Source organism: Brachycentrus maculatus, unplaced genomic scaffold (genome assembly GCF_059751285.1).
Source record: "Brachycentrus maculatus isolate JH-2025_06_01 unplaced genomic scaffold, ASM5975128v1 h1tg000066l, whole genome shotgun sequence".
NCBI lineage: Eukaryota > Metazoa > Arthropoda > Insecta > Trichoptera > Brachycentridae > Brachycentrus > Brachycentrus maculatus.
The window spans coordinates 664,546-688,434 of NW_028280820.1; the positions used below are offsets into that span (position 1 = coordinate 664,546).

Genomic DNA, 23,889 nt, shown 5'->3' on the forward strand with positions numbered 1-23,889 from the left:
GATGTGTTGGTGAAAACCCGAAGGTTTATGAGGTTTCCCTTTAATCTCAGATCGAGATCGACGATTCCCATACTCTTCCACCCATTTCCATTTGTGACCGTCTTCCCTCTCTCTCATTACGGTGCACTTCTCGTGCACTCTCCTGCCGTCTCGCTTCCCCTCGCGCTACACGAGAGAGTTCCGTGCCAGATTCGGAGGTCACCCCCCTCTCGGTAATTGCGCGTGTGTCTGTGTAATGTACACACATATTTATATATATGTATATGGTACCTGTGTATATGCATGACACCCCCCTCGGCCCGCGCCCTCCCTCCGTTCCTCATGTCCGGCCGATGGACTTCGAGGTTCTCGGAATCGCCATGGGAATGCGAACATCTCAAACTTTTGTGATCGCATCCCCAGATTTATTGACGATAAGCGCACTTCGTGAGATATATATATATATATATATATATATATATATATATATATATATATATATATATATATATATATATATATATATATATATATATATATATATATATATATATATATATATATATATATATATATATATATATATATACATATACAATAGTTAAAATAAATCTGACTAAGATAATACATTGAAATAAATTAAAATATTGATAATTACCAGCTCCAAAAGGAAGAGATGGATCATTTTTTTTAAATGAGTCCTTCATCATCCAAATATCTATCGGGTCTGAAATTTTCAGGATCTCCCCATATTTCTGGATCACTATGGAAGTCTAGTAAATTCACTGAGATCATAGTACCCTTAAAATAATCAGTTGATAAGTACATAAATTAATTACCGTATATTACTTACGTAATTACAATCTTTACTTGTATAATTCGACATTTTGATAAAATATGGTATTGATGATAATGAATATTCAAACTATATTTGAATATATTATCTCATTATATTTTTTTCAGTAAAAAGGTTGACATGAAGTGAGTTCCGGGACCTTTTTTGTTTGAAATAAAGCCCTACTAAATACTTAGGACTGCTGTGCTTCGAAAATGGTTGAAAGCTTGCAAATTTCAAAGCTTTGTCAAAATTATTTGATTTCGTTTATTTTTAAAACTGAAGCTTTACTGCACTTATTACTATAGCTGAGTGTGTTTGGAAAACACAAATATACGTGAGATTTGTTTTGAACTAAAGATTTAGTAGTAATTTTGATTATCGAGTCATTAATTTTTTAAACGAATGAAATAAAAGAGGCGTTTTCCGAAACATATGTTTATTCGATTTTTGAAACGAATCAAATAAAAGAATAACAAAAAGTTACATTATTTATTACATAGTTAAAAATATAATTAAAACAACTAAATACATTAAGCTATTAGGTGTTATTTGCTGCTGCAAACCATTCCACAATATGTCTTTGAAAACACTATTAATCTTTTATTTGTAATTTACGTTGTATTTATAAGCAGGGTACAAACACTAAAGAAAATATATAAATAAAAAAAAAACAATCCACAAGATTGAGACAACAGACAATATATTATATATACGAATATTATAACAATCTATCAGGGCTCCACATGTGTCGTGCTTATTTTCATTTTTATAATATATATCTAAGTTATTTTTTGTGATGGTTAAAAATTGAAATTCCTCCAAGTTAAAGAACCACCGCATTTTATATCCATCTCTGTCTTTCTCTCGGAGATATGATATTACCGTTTCGCCACGGCCGACCTCTGGTCGAGGTGTTTGGTGGGAGGGTCCAGCGGTTAGGAGATGCGTTGCTCACCCCCGGGGCTTGGGTTCGAGTTCAGCTCGCGCAGGTAACAGCCAATGGTGAGAAGTGTGCAATCCCCCGATTTGCAGGAAACGGAACATTTGCGACCTTGTAAACCCGTCATTAACTTTTGCTTTACCTTATTTTTGACATCTCAACATGGATGAAGAAGAATATGGAAGTCTGGGCAGTTACAGGGCTCACGACCGTCATAGACTGATTTAAGTGATCACTTTACATAAGTGTAACATATTCTTCTTCATGTATGTTGAGATGTCAAAAATAATGTTAAAAAAAACTCCTAATTGGAGATAATACAGATTTGTGAACAAGTCTTTGGACACACTCAAAATGTTGTAAACTTTTGTTTTTATTTAATAAATTTCCAAGAAAATTAATGGATTTAGTGATTTACCATTTTCTCGTGGCATATTTCTTTCCGATTACTTTTCAATCACATAAAATAATTACAAATAATTGGAAAATATTTGTTAAACATCGAAAAGATTGATGAGATGTCAAAAAAAAAAAATAATAATAATAATAATATCGAAAAGAATATGAATAAATTAGTTTAGAACCAAAATCGTTAATTTTCGGAATAGATTTGTAGATTATTGAATATCTAATGTCAAGCTGAATGGTGGTAATGATAAGTGCGACTTTACTTCAAATTCTTAATGAAGGACTTGAATCTTTATTAATTATTTTTTTAATCTTTGTCGATTCTTTAAACATATATTTTATTCGTTAGTTAATATGTGCTGATGATATAAACTCGTAAATAAATTCAAGTAAACATAACAACACAACCGCTAGTAAATAGCATTTTATACACGTCCAGCTGTCGCAATAAACAAATATTTTACTAACGTAAAATTGCGAGATGATTTATGTTCGGTACTTACAAAACGTTTCGAATCAAAGTAAGATAAGCCTATGTAGCATTGGTTGAAAGAATTCACAGATGCGTTCCACGTAAAGTAAGAAAAGCATATTTCATGTTTTACGTACAATGCGGAAGCGATACAGTAAAACCACGATATAACGGAATAATTTAAGGGGGAATGGGTGTCCGTTAAAGCCAAAAGTCCGTTACATAAAAATAGGTTTAAGATAAATCAAAAACCTTTTTTTTTTAATTTTGAACACTGTATTTAGATAAAAATAAACAATACAAAACACAAACAAAATTCTATTTATTGTCTTCGGACACTCGTCGTCAAGTAACGCGCTTACGATCGGTAATCCTGCATTGAAAAAGGAATCAAGTTTGATACCTAATTTGTGATTATCATTTCCCCAAAAAAATTATTACATGCGGCGTTACTTGAATTTAAGCATAAAAATATGTTGACTGCCGACGTGTTTATATGCTTAAATATAAACACGTTGACTGCCAGTGTCAGCCAGCGGTGGACGACACAAAGCATTTCAATTACGTCTCGTCGACCACCAGAAGCTGACACAATGTACCTTATATTAACTTTATATGACAATATAAGGTACAAAGTGTCAGCCTCCGGTGGCCGACGAGAAACAATGGAAATGCTTTGTGTTTTCCACTGGTGGCTGACACTGGCAGTCAGTGTGTTAACAGGACTTATTTTTTTACATTAGACCGGATTTTTAATCCGTTAAATCAGAAATAGTTCTTCAAATAGAGGTCCGTTATATCGAGGTTTTACTGCATTTCTAAACATTTCACTTCTTCTCCATCGGAGATAAATCACGACACAAAAGGAGACGAGGAATGCTCTAGGAGAGTTCCTCGGATGAAGTCATCTGAATGCTAAGTCTGATTGATTGTTGCTTTTATTGCTCGCTAATATACTGGATAAAGAATATACTCTCATCAGCGTCTTCCCATGGCTCCGGTAGGCCGCGGGGGCGGCCATCTTCAATTCTCTTGTTTAAGTCGCTTACCTTTTAGGTAATCTAACGAGGTGCGCTTACGACGTGGAAAGTCGGATGCTGCAAAAAAACAATCAGTCATTGTGCACGCCTAAATGTGTGATTAATTCGAAATAGCTTCCACCGTGTAGAATTTGTATATTATTCTCGACAATATTATTTGACAATCAATTTTTCTTTTTTTGCCATATATCTCTGTTAATAAAAAATGGCCAACCCTCTTTAAAAAGCGAAAAAATAAGGATCAAACGTATTTAAGATGAATGTATTTTTTTAAAAATATTTTGTGAAAGATTTAAATTTTGTACAGACATTTCTTTGTGGAACAGCATTTTATTATAACGAAATAAAAAAATATGTATATTTTTTCCACAAATATTATTTGACCAGTTACTGGGTTTTGTTACGAGTCTGATTTTGTCGGTAACGACGAAACCCGGTCACTGGTCAAATAAAATATGTTGTTGTTATTTTATTATATTGTGTGATAGATTTATAAAATATTGGTATATCACGACAATTTCTTGAAAATATTTTGAGTATGTGCTAAAACTAAATAAAATTCTTGAGAGATTGTTATCGTGATTTTTATTGATATTGATGAAATATAATTAACAATTATATTTCATCTTAACAATTTTTTGAGAAGTAATATGGGCATTTACAGCGCTTAATATAAACATTGGATGTTTTTATTAATCACGTTATACTGTATGTAACATTCACGATTATGCCCAATATTCCACCTCTATTCTGTTTACTTTTTTAAATATATAGTATATACATATTACGAGTCAAAGATTGCCATCTTTTTTTGTTGTTCAATTTTCATATTATTTTAAATGACAGGCATGTCTTTTGCGTTTTAAAGTGTTTTGAGAAAACAATTCAGCGTGAGTAAGGCAGTTCATTTTGTAATAACACGCTCGTCTGATATCGCTATTTCCTCGTAAAATTACTTAAGCAAGGAAACAGCCAAAGGCTACCGCGAGGTTTTAAGGGCTGAAGTCACCTGTTATATCCTTTGTCCGCTTTAAGCCTAAGGAAAGTAACAAAGCCCTTCCTTTGTCTCTGATCCTCCAGGACAAAGCGAGGTAGTTATCGATTCCTTAATTCCATTTGCCAGATTCGAAGCACGCATTCGGTCGGAAAATATCCTGTCAACGAAAATTGGGATAAAGGTATAAAGAAATTAAAACATTTCGCAGTAAGAAGGAAGCCTTAATCCTTGCACCTACGTACTTCGGAAAACATTTGATGGATAGGAACTAAACTTAACTGTAAAACTAAACGGAAATATTAATATATATCCTCATAAATTATCCTTCCGTGTGCCGCATCAATTAATATCCATGAAAAAGTTTTTTCTCGATAATAACAACCACAATAGTTTTTTCCATATTTTTTTCATTTAAAAAGTGACCAGTGATCAGGCTGGTCAAATAAAACAAATGTGGATAAAAGTATAAAGTTCTTATTTTATTATATAAAATACAGTTCCACCAAGAAATGTCAGTTCAAAACATAAATATATTTTCCACGATAAAAAGCATAAAAATTCGACGTATTTTTAACCTATTGCTACACTATTATCATGATTAATTCGACTGTGTTGTAAATACTTATCGACTGTATCGTGACAAGGCTATTGTTGTCAGTATGGCCATAGTTCACCGTACATCAATTCTCGTAATATTTCTTTTTAAATATGTTTCAACATGTTTAAATATCATAACCCATTCGCTAAAAATTTATGAGCTGTAAAATAAATGGTCTGTAAACTCGATATTCCTCGGACGCTGAGTACCCACCGACAATCTCCGCATCATCACGTGTCGATAATAGTATAACGCAGAAAGCTCATCTCACGTAGCTAACAGGTTATGGGTCTACGTTGGTAGGACGAGCCAGCCGACAGATGCCGAAGATTCCCGACCGTCGACGATCTGCGCCGAGAGGGCTTCGAGGGCTCGTATAAAATAAAAAAAATCCAGACGTATATATTATTACATTATAGTTACATATAACAGAGCTTTGATTCTGATTGGTGATCTGTAATGTAGTAATAAATCCGCTAACTCACGATTAACTAAGCCGTGACTTTTTTTCGCATTAAAAAGATTGTAGGTATAATGTTAGACAACAAGTATTGATCGATTGTATGGGTTTTTTTGAAGACAGCGATAATTTGGTATACATGAGATGTGGTAATCGTGATTTTACTCGGTATAAATATATTCTAAGAACACAATGTAAAACCTGCAAAAACACGACTTTAATTCGACATGCAGATTGCAATATTGTTTATTTTCGCTGCAATATTGTATGTAATTAAAAATAACAGGTATTTAATAAGGTATGCTCTACATATTTGACTGCAAGGAACCTCAAATGCTTCGCTCCATAAATATTTCCTATTGTTATCGGACGCATTAATATTCTGACATTATCGAATTCCATTTCATTAATCTACATGACAAAGGTGAAATGTTGAGGCTGTACCAGACTGTGTATCTGGTTTATTATGTACTGAACATAATATGCTTAAACAGAGCAGAATCAGGTAACATAATGACACTCTGGAATTTTATTTTCAATTGTACCCAAATATTCCAGACTTTTTTTATGCATTCTGAATCCAACTTCGAAAAATTTAATTCAATATTTGTATTTTAATAAAATTATTATGTGGTATTATTGACTTCGCGGAATTGGAAAGGCTTACATTATTTTTTTTCAAACCAACCATCACACTGCTTCCCCTCAGACGCAGGCAGAGAGAAATGAGCGTCACACCAATCTGTCTTTGAAAATCAATCTTCGCCTATTCCACATTCATGCTTTTCCTCAGATATTCGTTGATTATTCCGGCTCTTGACGTGACCACTTTCAAGTAACTGAAATACTTGATCGTGGAATGTTTTCTTCTGTCTTCCATTGTCTCTACATACAACCTGAAACAACTACGTTTCCCTTAATTTTTTTGTCTGTTTTTTCGTTACTCACCAAAACCATTTTAACACACCTTTCTTAATTTTATCGTTTATGTAAATCTCAGCCTAGCATTATTCTCTTATATCACCATTTGAGCATCTCGCTCACTCCTTTCAAGAACGTCATAAATCAAAAATCGTCAATTTTCGGTTGTACATGTTTTCGGAATGCCCAGAAAATGTACTATATCCTAGCAAAAGAGGCATATTTTTAACTTAATATTTACCCACTGCAGGGCAGAAATTGTTGTTTTTGCATTTGAAGAAAAGATATTGTTTAATATTTAAAAAAAAATATATACTTAATATTTTTCAAATGCAGAAAAAACCTTTACCTAAAAAGATCTGTTGTACAGTAAAAAGTTCAGTAAGTGGCTTAAACTTTAAAAACGTTCTCCTGAAAAATCAAGTTTTTTATTTACTTATGACGTTCTTGAAAGGAGTAAGCGATCTATCGTACATCGTTTTGACAAAAAATCTTATTTTTTAAATAATGTGAATACATACAAAAAAATGCAATTATTTGTCTAAAAACTTATTCGACTCTAAAATAATATTATGATTAATGATATAGATTTTAGTTTTATCCATAATGGAATACCAGAAGAGGTCGGATGTACTCGTGTATGTTCTTACAAAGCTCTTAAACAGCTTTCTATTGTTTTTTGTTATTATGGATGTTCTCACACATCCCATGCCCTCCCCATCTTCACGTTACGACCGAGTCGTTTATGTTTATTGCACAGTCAATAATGCTACAACCTCTTCGGATGATTTCCCGGGGACATTAAGAAGATAGAAGGTGAATAAAACTAAACATTAATCATTGTATAATACCACTTATTATACTATGGTAATAATCGATTCCTAGGTTTGAAATCCTTATATGAATATTTACTTTCAATTTTTAACGTCCATTCGATAAGTCGCAACTTAATTATTAAAAAAAATATATTAATTAAAAAAATGGAATAACCCGCAAAGCCTCTTTTATAGGCTTTTCTGCAGGTAGGATAGAAAGGATAGGGAAGGTAAATGTGAAACATACATCACATATACCCAGACCAATTGAAAACAAATCTTTCGTGAATTTATTTTGCAATTAGCAGGAATCGAACCCGCGACGATAGTTTCATATTTGAGCGTCTACCCAACTACGCCACGGCGCGCGGCGCCTGTCGCCGTACGTAAAAACGTATTTGTTTTTTTTTTCTTCCTAAAACACCGTTTTTGCATTGAAAAAATAAGTTTTTCTTCGAACTAATTATATGGTTTTTGAAATGAAAAGAGTTACAGAAAGGTAAGAGGTTTTAAAAATAGTAAAATTATTTTATATATATATGTAATAAAATACCTAGGTACCTACCTATACATTTTATTAAGTAGGTACTTACAAAGCAACACATTGTTTATTTTATTATTATACACCCACTTTACATATTATTTACACCCAATTTACGAAGGAAAATATTACCCCGTTATATATATATTCTTAAAACAAAAAAATCCAATGTTTAAATTCTTTAAGAAAATAGGGCGTCAACGGACATGTGACCTCTCCGGTGATCTCCGGTGGAATGAATTGTGTGTTTGCGAATATCTCCATAATCATTGTATAATACCACTTATAATACTATGGTAATAATTGATTCCTACCTTTCAAATCATTGGACAAATATTTACTTCAATTTTTTGAAGCGTGGGTGTCGATTTTCAGCTGATTCTTTTTATTTTATTTTATTGCTCGTTTATAACATTGACTAAAACGACTATTTAGCATTTAATATAATGGTGAATAGTTTTATTGCTAAATGATTCACAGCACACACACCGCCATGTTTTAATATAACTCAATAAAAATATTATCAGATGCAGTGTTTATTTTTATTATGAATAAAAGCGAATATTGTGTTTTGTTTTTATTGTATTCTCCTATTAACTACTAACTTTCTATCACGCCGCTTCTGCAGGAGTAGGCAGAGAGAATAAAACACCACACCTCTCTGTCATTACAAACATTATTCGTCTCTTTTAAATTCATGCACATCCTTATACATGCCCGCCGATTATTCCTACTCTTGACTTGACCGCTTTCAAGTTTTTGACATACCTGATCGTACCAAGTTTTTTTCGGTCTTCTGTTTCCAACTCAATTCGCCTAATAAATTTGTTTTACCGTTCTTTCCTCACTCATTCGTTCCGCATGTCCAAACCATCTCAAGACACCTTTTTTTTTAATTTGACCGAAAATGCTTATCTCAGCTCTGCATTCTTTCTTCATTTCATCGTTCGAATATCTATCATACACCGCTTTACCGCTCATTCGTCTGAGGGATCGTATTTCGTCTGCATTCAGCATTCTACTTTCATCCTTCTTTTGACCAACTCCATGCTCCACTTCCATACATTATTCTCTTATAAATATCGTAGTCATTAAAATTGAAGAGTCACACAAGGTCCAGTGCTTTTTAAATAATATAAAATCCTCTCCTTATCATTCGATGAATGATAATGAGAGTGTTATACTAGCATAACACAATGTTAACAATGCTTTTAATTGTTGGGTAATATATCCAAAATATTATATATCCTATTTAGGACATTATCAAAAACTGAATGTTTGATAATGTCCTGAGAAGATGAAACGCGTCACGTATTAAGATATACATAAATAAATGTAGAATTCAATCCAACAAAAACCTTGTTTTATTTTGAATGTATTACCCAACAATTCAATATGGAGTTCTACCAACTGTCTGCAGTCACAATAAATAATGCTTTAATAAATAAATATTTTTTAATACACAAAATATTATAAAATCCCTTTCCCGGGGGAGCTAATGTAGCCCGCACCCGTTCAGTAAGGACCTGTGTCTACCTGTAGAATGGAGGAATTGTTAAACACGATTAGTTGTCTTTATCTGCTGACAATTGTCACCCACGCAGATAAGAAGGCATCACCATTATTTGTTTTTAATATCCTACCTGTTTAAGGCGTTTAGGATTGTCCGATTTCCTAGACTTTTTATCGAGCTTTTGGGAACCATGTTGGTCTCTCTTTGTGTGCAAATAAAGCTCTTAGTGCTTCATGGCAATTTTATCACGAGCTGTCAACAATACAAATCGGCGTGTGAGTTTACCATCGTGTATTTTTCGCAGTTTAAAACAACCAAAAAACAAAAAAAGATTTATTTAATTAGTCAGAGGCGGTTTGTGGTCCTGTTGCTGCGCTTTTGACTTAATATTATTGGTTAGAATTCATTATTAATTATTTTTTCTTACTAAATTTTAATAATTAATAAAACCCTTATCCACACCCCAATAGGGCACTCCTTCATATAAACGCAGTGTTATTATATCTTGATCTTTTATACATGAAGGAAAGGTGATCAGCCCTCCGCTTCAGGTACCAGTCCAGGGTAATATTGAATAAATAATACAGTGAAAAAATCACTTATATTTATTTAACCCCCCTGGGAATCGAACCCGGGACCTCCAGAAGGGTAGCCGAGAGTGCTGACCATTACACTACGGAGACGGACAAAATTTTCATGTTTTTTTTTCATTTTTTCTTGAAAAATATTTTTGTATTTTTGAACGCAGCTAGCTTTTTACTAAATTAAAAAAACCACTTAAAAATTTATTCGCTTGAATTCCATCACTCTAGCGATATCAGCAGACTGGACAATTCGCGTGACCGAGGAAATATGTAATCCTTTTTAAAAATTACTGGATTGGCAAAAATAATTCATTAGCTTTCTTGAATATATTTTAAAATTAAGTTTTTAAAACTTTACTACTATTTTATTTCGTTTGAGAAGTTAACAGATTAGTTATAGTAAATCAATACATTGAAAAGTATTTGAATTGATCAAATTGTAAATATTCAAACTAAAGTACAGTCACTACATTGAAGAGAACTGAGTAAGAAATAAGAGGGTCTAGAAGGGGAAAGATCAAAGCTAGGTCAGCAAAACCAACTATAATTTTATTAGATTAAATAATTGTGCAGAAATACAGAATATGATAAGTGTATTAAACGGATAAACGTCACAATTATGAGATGAACAGACCAAAGCCCTTGCATTTGTGGTTAAATATGCTTGTATTTTTACTTGAAGCTCTAAAACCTTGTATTTGCATCTGTATAACATTGAGTTCTTGTATTTTTCAGAATCTTCTCAAGCAGCGCGATCCGGGGGCTGCTTCCCCGCGGCGGGCGTGGTGCGGCTGGAGGGCGGGCGCCGCGTGCCGCTGCGGTTGCTGCGGCCCGGGGACCGCGTCCTGGCGCGCGATCCCTCCACGCGCCGCCTGCTCTACTCGCCCGTGCTCACCTTCCTAGACAGAGACGAGGCCGCCACGCGCTGGTTCCTGAGCTTCTCCCTGGAGAACAACCGGACCATCACGACGACGGAAGCGCACTTGCTGCTGCGCGCCAGCGGGGAGAACGCCTTCGCGGCGCGCGTGCGTCCCGGGGACGAGCTGCAGGTCCCCGACGAAGCCAGAGGGGTCGCGGTGGCGGCGCGCGTGCTGAGCGTGCGGCGCGTGCTGCGGCGCGGCGTGTACGCGCCGCTCACGGCCGCCGGGACCGTCGTGGTGGACGGCGCGGTCGCGTCGTGCTACGCCGCCGTGGACAGCCAGCGCCTGGCCCACTGGGCCGTGGCGCCCCTGCGGGCCTGGCTCCGCCTGACCCACCCCGACTCCCTCACCGTAGGAGTGCACCCTTACGTGAAAGCGCTACATTCCGTGGCCAGATACATTCTCCCTAAGAGCATGCTCTACGAGTGAAGTGACTATATATAGTTTCGATAATGGACGGTATCGACCGCGGACAGAAGTATGGACAGATTGTTTTATTTAATGACGTTATATATTTTTATTTGAACACACTTCGTATTATTAATTTAGAATATGGAATTGCAGTCCTGTCAACTACATTTGAAAATCTATCCATTTTTTAATTTAAGTTTTACTTGGTAAATACCACTTTTTCTTATAATCTATCGTGTTACGATGCATTCCGCATCATACGGTGTTTGAAAATGACGCGGAATGCGTCGAAACACATGTCACAATAGATTTTAAGAAAAAGTGGTATTTACTAAGTACATTTTAAAATCTTTGTAAATTGGGCAAGCTCTCTATAATCAAGTACTCTACGCACAACACTATCTCGAGGCAAGCTGTCTTACAAATCGTTACTGGTACTAGATACACGTAATTAGCACTGTAAAGTTTTACATTGAATATACTTTTATATCGTTTAGGGATAAAAACGAGTATTCTAAATTAAAAATATGACTTTTATAAATGAATGTGATTTATATCTGTGATTAGATTAGTATGATCAAATACCTTTATAGTATTTTAAAATGAAGGGAACGAAAGTTTCCATGTAGAGATACGAATAACTAAATTAACATCACATAATATTAATATTTTATCTTATACGTACGAATTAAAAAAAAATGCACAACACTGTTTAATAACTTAATAATTTAAAATAACAGTTTTCTCACAAATTAATGTATGTTTATACATTATATTTAACTATAAAATATATTTCATTTCCCTGAAATACAAAACACTAGCTTTAAATCGAAATACTGTATAAATAAATATTTGATCATACGAAATCTTCTCCTGAACAAAACAACAACTACTGCAAGTATTAGTATAACCTGAATATTAATTATTTGTTTTTTATTATTATTATTTAATTCTCCAAAAATGTCCGCTAATATGAATACTTTCAGGCCGCCTTTTGTCTGCGCTTAAAGAAATATTAAGTGATTTGTGACTTGTAAAATTGTGTATCTGAATTGAAAAGATTACACATTATGAAACCTTGTGAAAATGTAAATAGATTATATTTACAAATGCTTTATAATTTAGTCTCATTACTTTTGCATACATGTGAATAAGTATATGCATTTTATGAAATCACAACAGTGTCTATTGATTAATCAGCACCATGTAAATTCACAATTTGCTCTGTAAGTTAATTAACTATAATAATTTCCGTTTGTTTATAATATATAATTTTTGTGTACTGCGAACACGCTTTAAATGTGAATTATTACTGTTATTTTATGTAAAGTGACAAAATTAATATAATTCTAAATTATTCTGGTAGTTCTAAGATCGATTAATTAATGGCTTGTAAATTGGTAAGCAATAGTTGAGTTAAAGAATCGTGTTTTCGTTGGAAATTGTAATGATGTATGTTATTTTAAACTGTACATAGGTATTAATAATTTAATAATTGAGCGATGGTTGGACTTTGTGGGATTTTACGAAGGGACAAAAGAAATGTGTAAAATAGACAAATTACGTATGTACAATATAGGGAAGGGAAAAAAAGAGATACAAGAATGAATAACGAAAAGGTACTTTTGAATCGAAGTAAGTAAAAGTACAAGTAAAAAAAACAGTATTTTTCGGACATGAAATTTGTCTTGATAAACAATAGCTAATTTTTTACAGAAATAATTTTTTGTTACATAACATATTGATCAACATGTCATAAACATTTAAATGATAATTTTATGCAAAAAGCAATTTATTTTGGCTTCTACTGTTCATACTTACTGCGACGATGGAATATTATACCTTTATTTAATATAGCATTTTTTTCATAACTCGTTTAAATATAAAACACTTTGATCAATTCACTTATGGATTTATCAATAATTATTTTTTATGCGGAAGTATTTTAGATGAATATCGAAGTGGATTTAGTAAAGTGTTTTAATTATTAGTTATATATATTTACAATGGATATACTTTCTTTGTATGAAAACGTAATTAGCATTGTTTAGTTATATTTAAAAAGGCCGAATATACAAAGTATTTTGTAGTCATCAAACTCAAAGATGTGAATCAAATTTTTATTTATATAAATATGTAAAATATGAAATAATATATTGTAGTTTCCTAAATATCAACTGGTAATTGATAAGAAGTGCAAACGACGCCAATTATTATTTTTTTACAATAATTTTGACCAGATTATTATTCTTTATTTACCGATAAAAAATATCTGTTTTCATTTTATAATATTATCAACTCAATATTTTCTGAAATATTTACAAACGTAAATATGTTTTAATAATACAAAAAAATTGAATTGTATTTAAAAACGCCTTTATTTTCATAAGATTGAATGATTTTTTCTCTGTTCGATACAATGTTTCAATTATTGCAAGTAGAAAGTTTGATTCGTTATTCTATTTGAAATATAATTTTCGAATTATTTTACATTTCTAGCATTCAAATATTTTGTTTTTGTACCAACAAAAACTATATATCTGTAGTGATTTGATGACAAACCTACTTTGAATTTATTTTTAAAATTAAAATTAAACACATCATTGGACAATTTATTTTTTTGATCAACCTTCTTATATTGGCTATAGAATAATCTTAAAAAAAATTACCTTGAAACACATACCGACGATCTCTTCATCGATAAATTAATATATATATCTAAAAGTTTTCATTCCGTTTCATAATATTCAGTTCTATCACTTTCACACTGCAAAATTGTTCTTAATATTTATTAAAAGGTACCCTTTATTTAAAAGGTGATAATGTTAAATATAAGAGTAAAAAGAACGTAATTGCTTTAAAATGCATATTCCATGCATATTCATTTTACTAAAATACCTTGCCCAATAAAATATTAGTACATGTATGTACATAACCAAAGCCTTAACTTTTTTTTAGCATTAAAATGCTCTTTTTCTCAAATCTGATGATGAATTTTTGTCTGTTGCACACAGAATTTAATATGTGCATCCATACATAACGTATTTAGTTGCTTTAATGATTTTAAGTCCAGTGACACGAAGAATAGGTAGGTATAGTATTAATTAATAATTTATTTTTCACGTTTAATCGAATATGTACATAATTATATATACACAACCACTTGTACTATTTTTAAAAACTAAGTATCGAAAAAATAACGCCATATAAATAAATAGGAATAATCCGATATTTTATGGTATTTTCATTTTTTAGCATTACATGTATACATAAATCCTCACACTGATAAAATTTCGTCTTCACATTGGTGTCTTGTGTCTGATACGTATTTTTGCTTACAAAACAATACTCTACTATCGTCCTTAACGTCCTTAATGAAGAGAATATACCTTACAAATAATTTTGGAAAAAAAACAACATACTTTTAAAAAACAAAATATTCTTTTAGAGAATTTTTAATAATAATAATACAAAACCTTACTTTAATTATTTTAAATGGGATATATATACGAATTAATATTAATACATACCTGCGTTTCAGGGAAGTATTAAATAAATATTGGAGTGGAAGAAAAGCACTCATATTTATACATACTTTGAACCCCCTTGGGAATTGAACTCAGCATGGTAGCCAAATACGCTAACCACAACACTGGAACGGAAATTAGGATAATTTAAATACAGCAGCATTAAAAAAATTGGAATTCAATTTTCTCTTTTCACTAAGGACGGTAGTGTTACATATGTATTTTGAAAAAACACCATTATATTAATAAATATTATTTTTCATTACCAGAAAGTATGAAAGCGTATTTAACATTCTTAAATTTACTTATTACGATTATTTACTTTTTTTAGTCTCTACCAATTTTCAACAAGAATTTCACATATCAAACGAATTACGTTGTACGATCGTTGAAGTGTCTTTTCTAATAAAAAAAATCATAGATTGATACTTTATGAAACAATTTAATAATCAAAGAGAAGGACGAGAATAACAAAAAACGATGTGTTATTTTGTTTGTAAACAAACGAGCCTAATTTATTTATTTAGTTATTAATGTATTTAAATAAAATAAAATAAATTCATCTGATCTTAAATGATTTTCACTACTTAATGTTAAAATTGATACATATCGATGTATACCTATCTCTAAAATAATCCAGTTACTATAGTTATCAAGATTTGTAAATATATTATTATTATTATAAACATTCGTGAAATTTGTGACTTACGATGTAATTATGTGCCTTCTCAATTAATAATTTGGCTATTCAATAATTTGGTATTTTATTTATGGGCAATGCCTCAACTATTCGACGGGCTACGCCTTAATTATTCAACATGTTTAATTTTATAATTTAAAAGAATGAATATGTTTTTACTTTTGATAAAATAAAGTAATATCTTTGTGCCAAGAACTTGATTGTTTATTTTCTCTTATCCTATCCCTATATTTTTACCTTATGCTATAAACCCTTATTGAATATTGCCATTTTGAATATTGGTAACGAAGATTATAGGTTGGTACCAATTTGTGATGTCATTGTCCGTTTATGATAAATATTTATTTGAACAAACTCAAACATAGTATCGTGGTCGTACAGGAGAAAGTGACCAAATAACAAAACGTTAAATGCTCAGGAGGGCCTTAAAGTCACTTTTGCTTGACAAGAAAATAAACGTAAATTCAGTTAGTCATTTTTAACAAGTCAATATATTATACTTCTAAGTTTAAAATCGCTTTAGGGTTTTGCTCAGGGCAATTTTAAGCTAGTAAAATATCAAATAGTCAATGATCAGGTTTTTGTAAAAAATGCACTTGGTCACATTCTCCTGTGTGACTACGGTATGTATCTGCTCTTTCCCAATGATAAATTAAAATATTTTATCATTTTTATAAAAGAGATTGATAATATATTTTATTAGAGAAGACCGAGGAAAACTTTGCATAAACAGGAACATTTGAAATATTACATACTTCAATTTATTAATTTATTTTAACTTCTAAAAAAATATTTACATTGGCGGGCTTATTGCTAAGATGCAATATCTTCCATCCAACCAAAAGGGCAAGGTAAGAAAGTAGTCAGGTCAGGAGCCGGAAAAAGCCGCTGGTATGTATTGTAAGAAGATACATGAATATGGAAAATGTGAAGATTATTTGCAAAGACATAGTGGTGTGGCGTTCTATTCTCTCTGCTTACCCCTTCGAGGAAGCGACATGATAATTAGTTAGTTTTTATGTTTTGTTAAGAACGATAGCAATGTGTAAATAACAATCACTACAATTTTATACGGTTATTTATATATTTTTGTCTTTAGGAAATACGAGGGCAGACTTGAAACACGTTAAATATTATTTATTTAATTATGCTTTCTCCTTTTGTAGGATATTTTTCATTCAGTTTTATATCTTTTGATATTGTACAACTTTAAAATATAAAAAAAACGTCAGTAAATTTTTAAGCATATGCTAGTGACACCTATGGAACAAAATTGATAATAATATACTGGAATGGTTTACTTACCTTTTTAAGGAAGTACCATCTGTTGACGATGATTATAACTATATTAGTGATCGTAAGTGATATGAGATGGCGCTATTCTATCAAATGAGATAAATTGTGTGTTTACGTTTTATATCATTTACTGGTTTTATTTGTTGAAAAACTTGAATTGAAAAACGATTTTTTAAAAAAATATTTTTTACGGCCATATATATAATTAATTTTCAATTAATTAATTAATAATATTAGTTGTGTTTAAGTAAATACGACGAATAAATAAATGAATATTTTATTAACCCGATGACATTTATACCACGAGGGTTACATATTTTATTGATTATTTTAAATACTTTTATTTCATTTTAATATTTCTATTTTATAACGATATGTGAGCAAGTAAAAAACCATTTAGATTATAATTTATCCGTTAAATATAAAAAAAGTTGCATGTTTGATTTGATAATTGATTGTTTGTTTGATTTGATTTGATAATTTGATAATTGAATAATTTCTGAATAAAAATAAACATTTTTATTGTGTGTCTCTGTCACACTTAAAAGGCGCTTACGTTACGAGCAAGATACATATATTTTGTCGGACGCCAAAATCAACATAGCCCATTTTTTCATATAACTCAACAAAAGTATATTTTTCCGACTATTTTCGTAGATGTCAGTACTTAATATGCACAAAAAAAATACAAACTTGGAAGAAAGTGAGGTTTGAATATTAGGTACCGCACCGTCACAAATCTTGTGCCAAACGTCAGTAAGCATTATCAGAAGTGTCACATACTGTGTGCCAACAACAGGCACGAGTTAAAAGTTTTTTTTAATTACCCTTAAAATTTACAACCCCCAATAACATAATGTGAGGTGGTTAGCGCATAGGACTACCTTATTGAAGGTCCCGGAGTCGATACCCAGGATTGTCAAAATCAATATACATAAGTGATCACCCTGGACCTTAAATGCAAGGTTGACCAGTTGCCTTCATGTTATCAAATATTAAGATAAGACTGCGTCGAAATGAGGCAGTGCCCTATGCTCAATCCGGTGCGAATAAATTTCTTAAAAAAGAAGACGAAGTATTTTTTTTAAATATTATAAATGAAATATTGAAAAAGATTATTTTATTTTATAATTCTTTTATTTTGTGGATTACAAAAACAGTATGGAATTGATATGGATTTGTTTTAATAAGAACACGAATATTTATCTTCATTGTTTCGTTAAAAAAAGACAAATAAAAAATAAACTAAGATTGAAAAATAAAACTTCTTGCATAAAAGTTTATTTAAATATTGTCTTGATTACACTTTTAACACTTAAATAATTAAAGCATGGTTTCCCACACTATGGGTCGCGACCCACCAGCGGGTTGCGAGCACATATTGAGTGGGCCCTCGCCACTGTATGCATGAATTAAAAAAATAGGAAGTGATAAATTTTATATTTCATTCAGCTATTTATGCCCTCTTTTTTCTAAGACAGCTAAGAGGTGGGTCCCAAGATAGGAAATTTTCGTTAGGTGGGTCGGAGGCCAGTCAACTTGAACTTGTAATGGAGAATATCTCTATTTGCAAAGTTTCAGATTTCAAAACTAATGTACAGACTTCAGACAGTACGTGCTATAAAACTGAACCGAACTGTGATCGTAATAACATTATTTACGATTAGGGTTAGAAATTCTATACATATTATTAGTATGTATTGTATAAAGCAGGCTTGGACAACCCAAATAGCATCCCGGGCCGCATAGATGACTTAAAATTTTCCCAAGGGCCGCATTCAAACATTAGAAGTTTTTCATAACAACGAATTTCATACATTGATTTTTTGTAAGTACATATTATAAATAATTTTAATGCGGAGGTAATCAGAAAGTAAAATCATAGTAATTGCGAAGACAGAAAACATTACTACGACCAGAAGTAAGTAGAAAACATCCAATGAACCAACAAAAATATTTAGAATTTTTTAACAACCAATATTATTAATTAGGACACATAAATCAATAACATTTTTATTTTAATAAAAACAAATGACCACTCAGTTTAAGATTTGAGTTTCTTTTCGCTTACGTAATTTTTCTAAATCTATTTTAATAGTTTGAAGTAGCACACCTTAACTGGTTTTCGAGATTGCATTAAATTGGCAATGCTGAAGAGCGTGCGAACGGATATTATTCACTGTTTTTATAATAGTGAACAAAATAAAATAGGGCATAAATTTTGTTGATGCATCAAACCGTGTCTCACAAATATATTCTTCATACATGGCCGCGGGCCGCGGGTTGGCCACCTGTAGTTTAAAGGCATATTAGTGATGCGAATAATCGGACATGAATAAATAACTCGTCGGAATAAGTCGATTTGTTGTAAACATGATTATTACTAAAATACGGAGCAAATTCATTTTGAATTCAATAGAAGCTTAAAGTAAAAGCATAGTTAGAAATATGATTAATTTTGATTATTAGTGATATATGTCAACTCGAAAATATGCAATTTTGTCTAAATGATGCATATTATAGAGTTTTCAACGTTCTGTAAACTGGCGAAATACACTAAGAAGTTTGAAATGTCATAAAAAGCAAATTCAACTTTAAGTTTAATAGCGGGTAAAAGCTTTAAATAACAGGGATTAAAATTCAGGCTAAAAGCTTTAAATAACAGGGATTATTCAAACAGGGATTTTAGAGTTTTTTGCCAGTTTACCCACGATATGATATGTAACGATTATTTTAATAAAGTTTCGATAAATGCTATTATTCGGTTAGTCGCAGCATTAATACTTGATATAATAAGTTTATTTAATATTAAGGACGGACTATAATCGGAGGAGTCCTTACGGAGGAGTAGGAGAATAATAGAACTAAATACATATTACTATGATGTTTATTGCGGGCAGAGTTACGAGTAACGTGCAGTGGTCGGTGGTATGAATCGTGAATCTGTATTAGTATAAGCAGGGCTGGATAAACTCTTAGTTTAAACAGGCTTAGCGAAGGCTGCGGGCCGAAGGGCCCATTACGATTTCAGCCCCCTATTTATTGATGATGCTACGCGCAGTCCTGTCGGCACGCATTTCCGCATTGAGCTTTAAATTTTGATAGCTTCACAAGCATTATAAAATTAAACATATCGCTCACTCCTTTCAAGAACGTCATAAATCCAAAATCGTCATTTTTCAGTTGTGCATGTTTTCGGAATACCCAGAAAATATACTATATCCCAGAAAAAAAAAGCGTATTTTTAACTTTATATTTAACCGCTACAGGACAAAAAGTGTTGTTTTTGCATTTTGAAGAAAACGTATTGTTTATTTTTTTTTTTTTAAAAAATAAATATTTTTCAAAATCAAATAGAAATGTGCAAAAGAAGAAGAAGAAGAAGAAATGTGCATTATATTAGTTTATATTCCATGTAATCAGATTGATCCACAGTAACGCGTGGCTGGGTACAGCTAGCTAAGTATGAAGGAGGTTCATATAATATGACTTAAATAATAAAATAAATTTAATTACTTTAGAAGAAAATTTACAGAATAATCGGTTGCCTACAACTTTGTTTTCTTTAAACCCAGGTTACATTTAACGTAATTCAATTTTTGCTCACAGCACCGTTTTTGTATTGAGTTTTTCTACGAAATAAATATAAGGGTTTGGAAAGAAAAGAGTTATTGAAAGGTAAGGAGTCGATAAAAAAATAATTTTATTTATCAATTAATATTCAAAAAAAAATCTTTTAAACATAGGTATATTATAAAAAAATCTTAAAAATGGGTATATTCTTAAAACTTCTAAAATAGGTAGGTATATTCTGAAAAATACTCCTTACCGTTAAAAAATATTTGCTTTTTAAAACCATAAAAAGGTATTCATTTACAACATTTTGAGTGTGTCCAAATACTTGTTCACAAAATCTGGATTGTCTAGTGAAGTTCTAGTGATTCAAGAACAAGGTTTCTAAATTGGTTCATATATACAGAACTTCCAAGAATTTAAGTAGTGTGGTTGTCAATAATGGGTAGAATTGGTGAATGTTACACGTGTGTAAAGTGATCACTTAAACCAGCCTATGACGGTCTTCAGCCCCGTAAACGCTCAGACTTCCATATTCTTCTTCATCTTTGATGAGATGTCAAAAAATAATAGGTATTCATTTCGAAAAAAAACTTATTTTCTCAATACAAAAACGGGTTTTTAAGCAAAAAATACAATTACGTTAAATATTACCTAGGTTTAAAGAAAATAAGTTACAGGCTATCAAATATCCCTCCCTAAAGGACAAACAAATAAATAAAATAAAACCGTAATATGTGGAATAATTTTCGTTTTTATTTTCGACGAATTTCGATACTTGGCGAAATAAATGTTGTGAATATAACAGTACGAGTACTATAACAATCCCTGATAAACAAGGCTTCCTTAAGCCCATCTATTCTGAAAATTACTTAGGTGTACGCAACCGAACGTAATAAATTATGTATATTAACGGAGAATAGTACTTAATCCAACAGACCTGTCGACATTTATAATTTACCGAAGCTACTGTGATATTTTGGCAGGTAAGTGGTTTTGGGAAGCCTAGAACTATTAACTCGTCTAAACGTCAAAGGGCGTTTGTGTACTACACGGAATTACACGGAATTTTACCGTCCGGCACGTCAGTTAGCGTTTTAAAACGATAACATTTTGAGTGTGTCCAAATACTTGTTCACAAAATCTGGATTATCTCCAATTATAGGAGTTATTTTCATATTATTATTTTTAGCCTATGACGGTCGTCATCCCCGTAAATGCCCAGACTTCCATATTCTTCTTCATCTTTGATGAGATGTCAAAAAATAATTTTAAAACGATGATTGGCTTGTGCTTTTGTCCATCTTTCTTCGGACCTTGATCGGTGCATTAAAACGTTGCGCGTAAATTCGATCACGCTAAACTGTCGTAGTCGCTTTCATTTTTTAAAACCGAACTGCCGAACGGTAAAATTACGGGTAGTGCACAAACGCCGAAAGGGTTCTAGAAAATTCCTTTAAATAAAATAAATCGAGTCCCAAATGTAAGTGTAGGTACGCAATTGAAATAGTCCTTAGATTTAGAGGTCCTAATATGTATATGAAAATCAGATATTCACAACATTTTAGGTGAGTCCAAATCCTTGTTCGCAAATCTGGGTTCCTCCACGTAGGAGTATAGATAAAGTGTGTGTAAAGTAATCTCTTAACCAGCTCATGACAGGTCATAAGCCCTGTAAATACACATACTTCCATATTCTTCTTCATCTATGTTGAGATGTCAAAATGTAAAAAATCACTTATAAGTGGAGAAACCCAAATTTGTGAACAAGGATTTAGACACCCAAACATGTTGCGCAAGTTTTCAATTTAGATTTTAAACGCTATAGCTATAAAATTTACAAAGTAGGTATATTTTCAAGCCTCCGTAGTATAATGGTCAGCACGCTCGGCTACCGTTCTGGAGGTCCCGGGTTCGATTCCCAGGGGGGGGGGTCAAATAAATATAAGTGATTATTTTCATACCAATATTTTTCTATATTAGCCTGGAATGGTATCTGAAGTGGAGAGCTGATCACCTTTCCTTCATGTGTTAACGATCAAGATAACACTGCATTTGAATATTGCAGTACCCTATGCACCATTGGGGTGCATATAAGGGTTAAAAAAATACTTTACGAAGGCAGACAACAATATTATACATATAAATATAAAAAAAATTGATAAGAGAAAACTCACAATCAGAAATACTGTATGAATAATGCTTTGGATAAAAGGATAGGATGCTTTTCGAAAAGTATTTTCGGATCGTTATATATTTTACAAGGAATATCCTGGACAACAGAAATCCTTAAAATATGTGAATAAATTAAGTTCTTTCAGCCTTTTGAATCGTATCCTGAATATTTTATTACATATCCACATCGAGAGGTGGTCTAACCCTTAAATGAAACTGTAGGAACATTAAATTTGTACATATTAACTATTCCAGGTATTCAATTTTAATTAAGGAATGTGTGAGGTAAAACGGTATACTATTTACGAGATAATATACGGCAAACAACCCTCTGAATGATTGTGGATACTGGGGAGAATATCGTTTTATTAGTATCTCATTTATTTATGATTGAGAAATGGATATTGATTCTTCTCTGTTTGGATAACGGGTATTTATTTTACCATCTTATTGGCTCATTGGTATCCGCATACACATATAAATACAAATAATGTGTAGTCTATTTTGTAATTTCAACAACCATAATAGTTGATATTGCAAAATGGAGTACGAAAAAATCGTCAATTTTTTTTGTGTTAAATAATAACATATATGTAAATATGTATATTACGATAAGTCCATCGTATTAAAAAACATCAAAATAACATAAAAATAAGTTTTTTTTCGAAAATGAAGAAAAAACTCATATTAAATTCTTCTCAGCCAGTGTTTCTAGGCTCGAATCCAATCTACCGCAATTTGATCAATTTTGGATAATTAGCCGTATGTATCGCTCAATTTTGGGTGATACATACGGTATATGATATACACACATAAATATAAAGTAGCAGTCAGAATAGCAGGTAGTTGTAAACTCATTCTACAATTACTGGAGAATAAGGATTACAGAGGGAGAATCCATAATGTTTCCTGGGTTATGCGAAACATCTTTGAATTGCTTAAACGCGCACATCCATTACTCGTTTATCCTTTATAGAAGTATCAAACATATTAAAATATAACAAGTAATATATATTTATGTGCATATTTTACGAGTTACGAGTATGAGCAATGATTTGTCATAGTTGACCTATTTTATTTTATACGCTTCATAAACAGTTTATATTAATTTATAGCCAGTTAACGACACAATGCTTTACGTTTTATGGACGACACTATGCCCTCTCAAAAGCTTTAGTTTA

At 31.9% G+C, this 23,889-nt stretch overlaps 1 protein-coding gene across 1 annotated transcript in view; it reads left to right on the plus strand.

Moving 5' to 3' along the window:
• hh (hedgehog signaling protein) overlaps nucleotides 1-13,039 on the plus strand; it is a 79,128-nt gene extending 66,089 nt beyond the window's left edge. Inside the window, exon 3 of the mRNA XM_088256784.1 lies at nucleotides 10,842-13,039. Within this exon, the coding sequence (XP_088112910.1) occupies nucleotides 10,842-11,455 (614 nt within the window). The 3' untranslated portion in view covers nucleotides 11,456-13,039. The remainder of the gene's footprint in view (nucleotides 1-10,841) is intronic.
• Nucleotides 13,040-23,889: the final 10,850 nt, after the last annotated feature.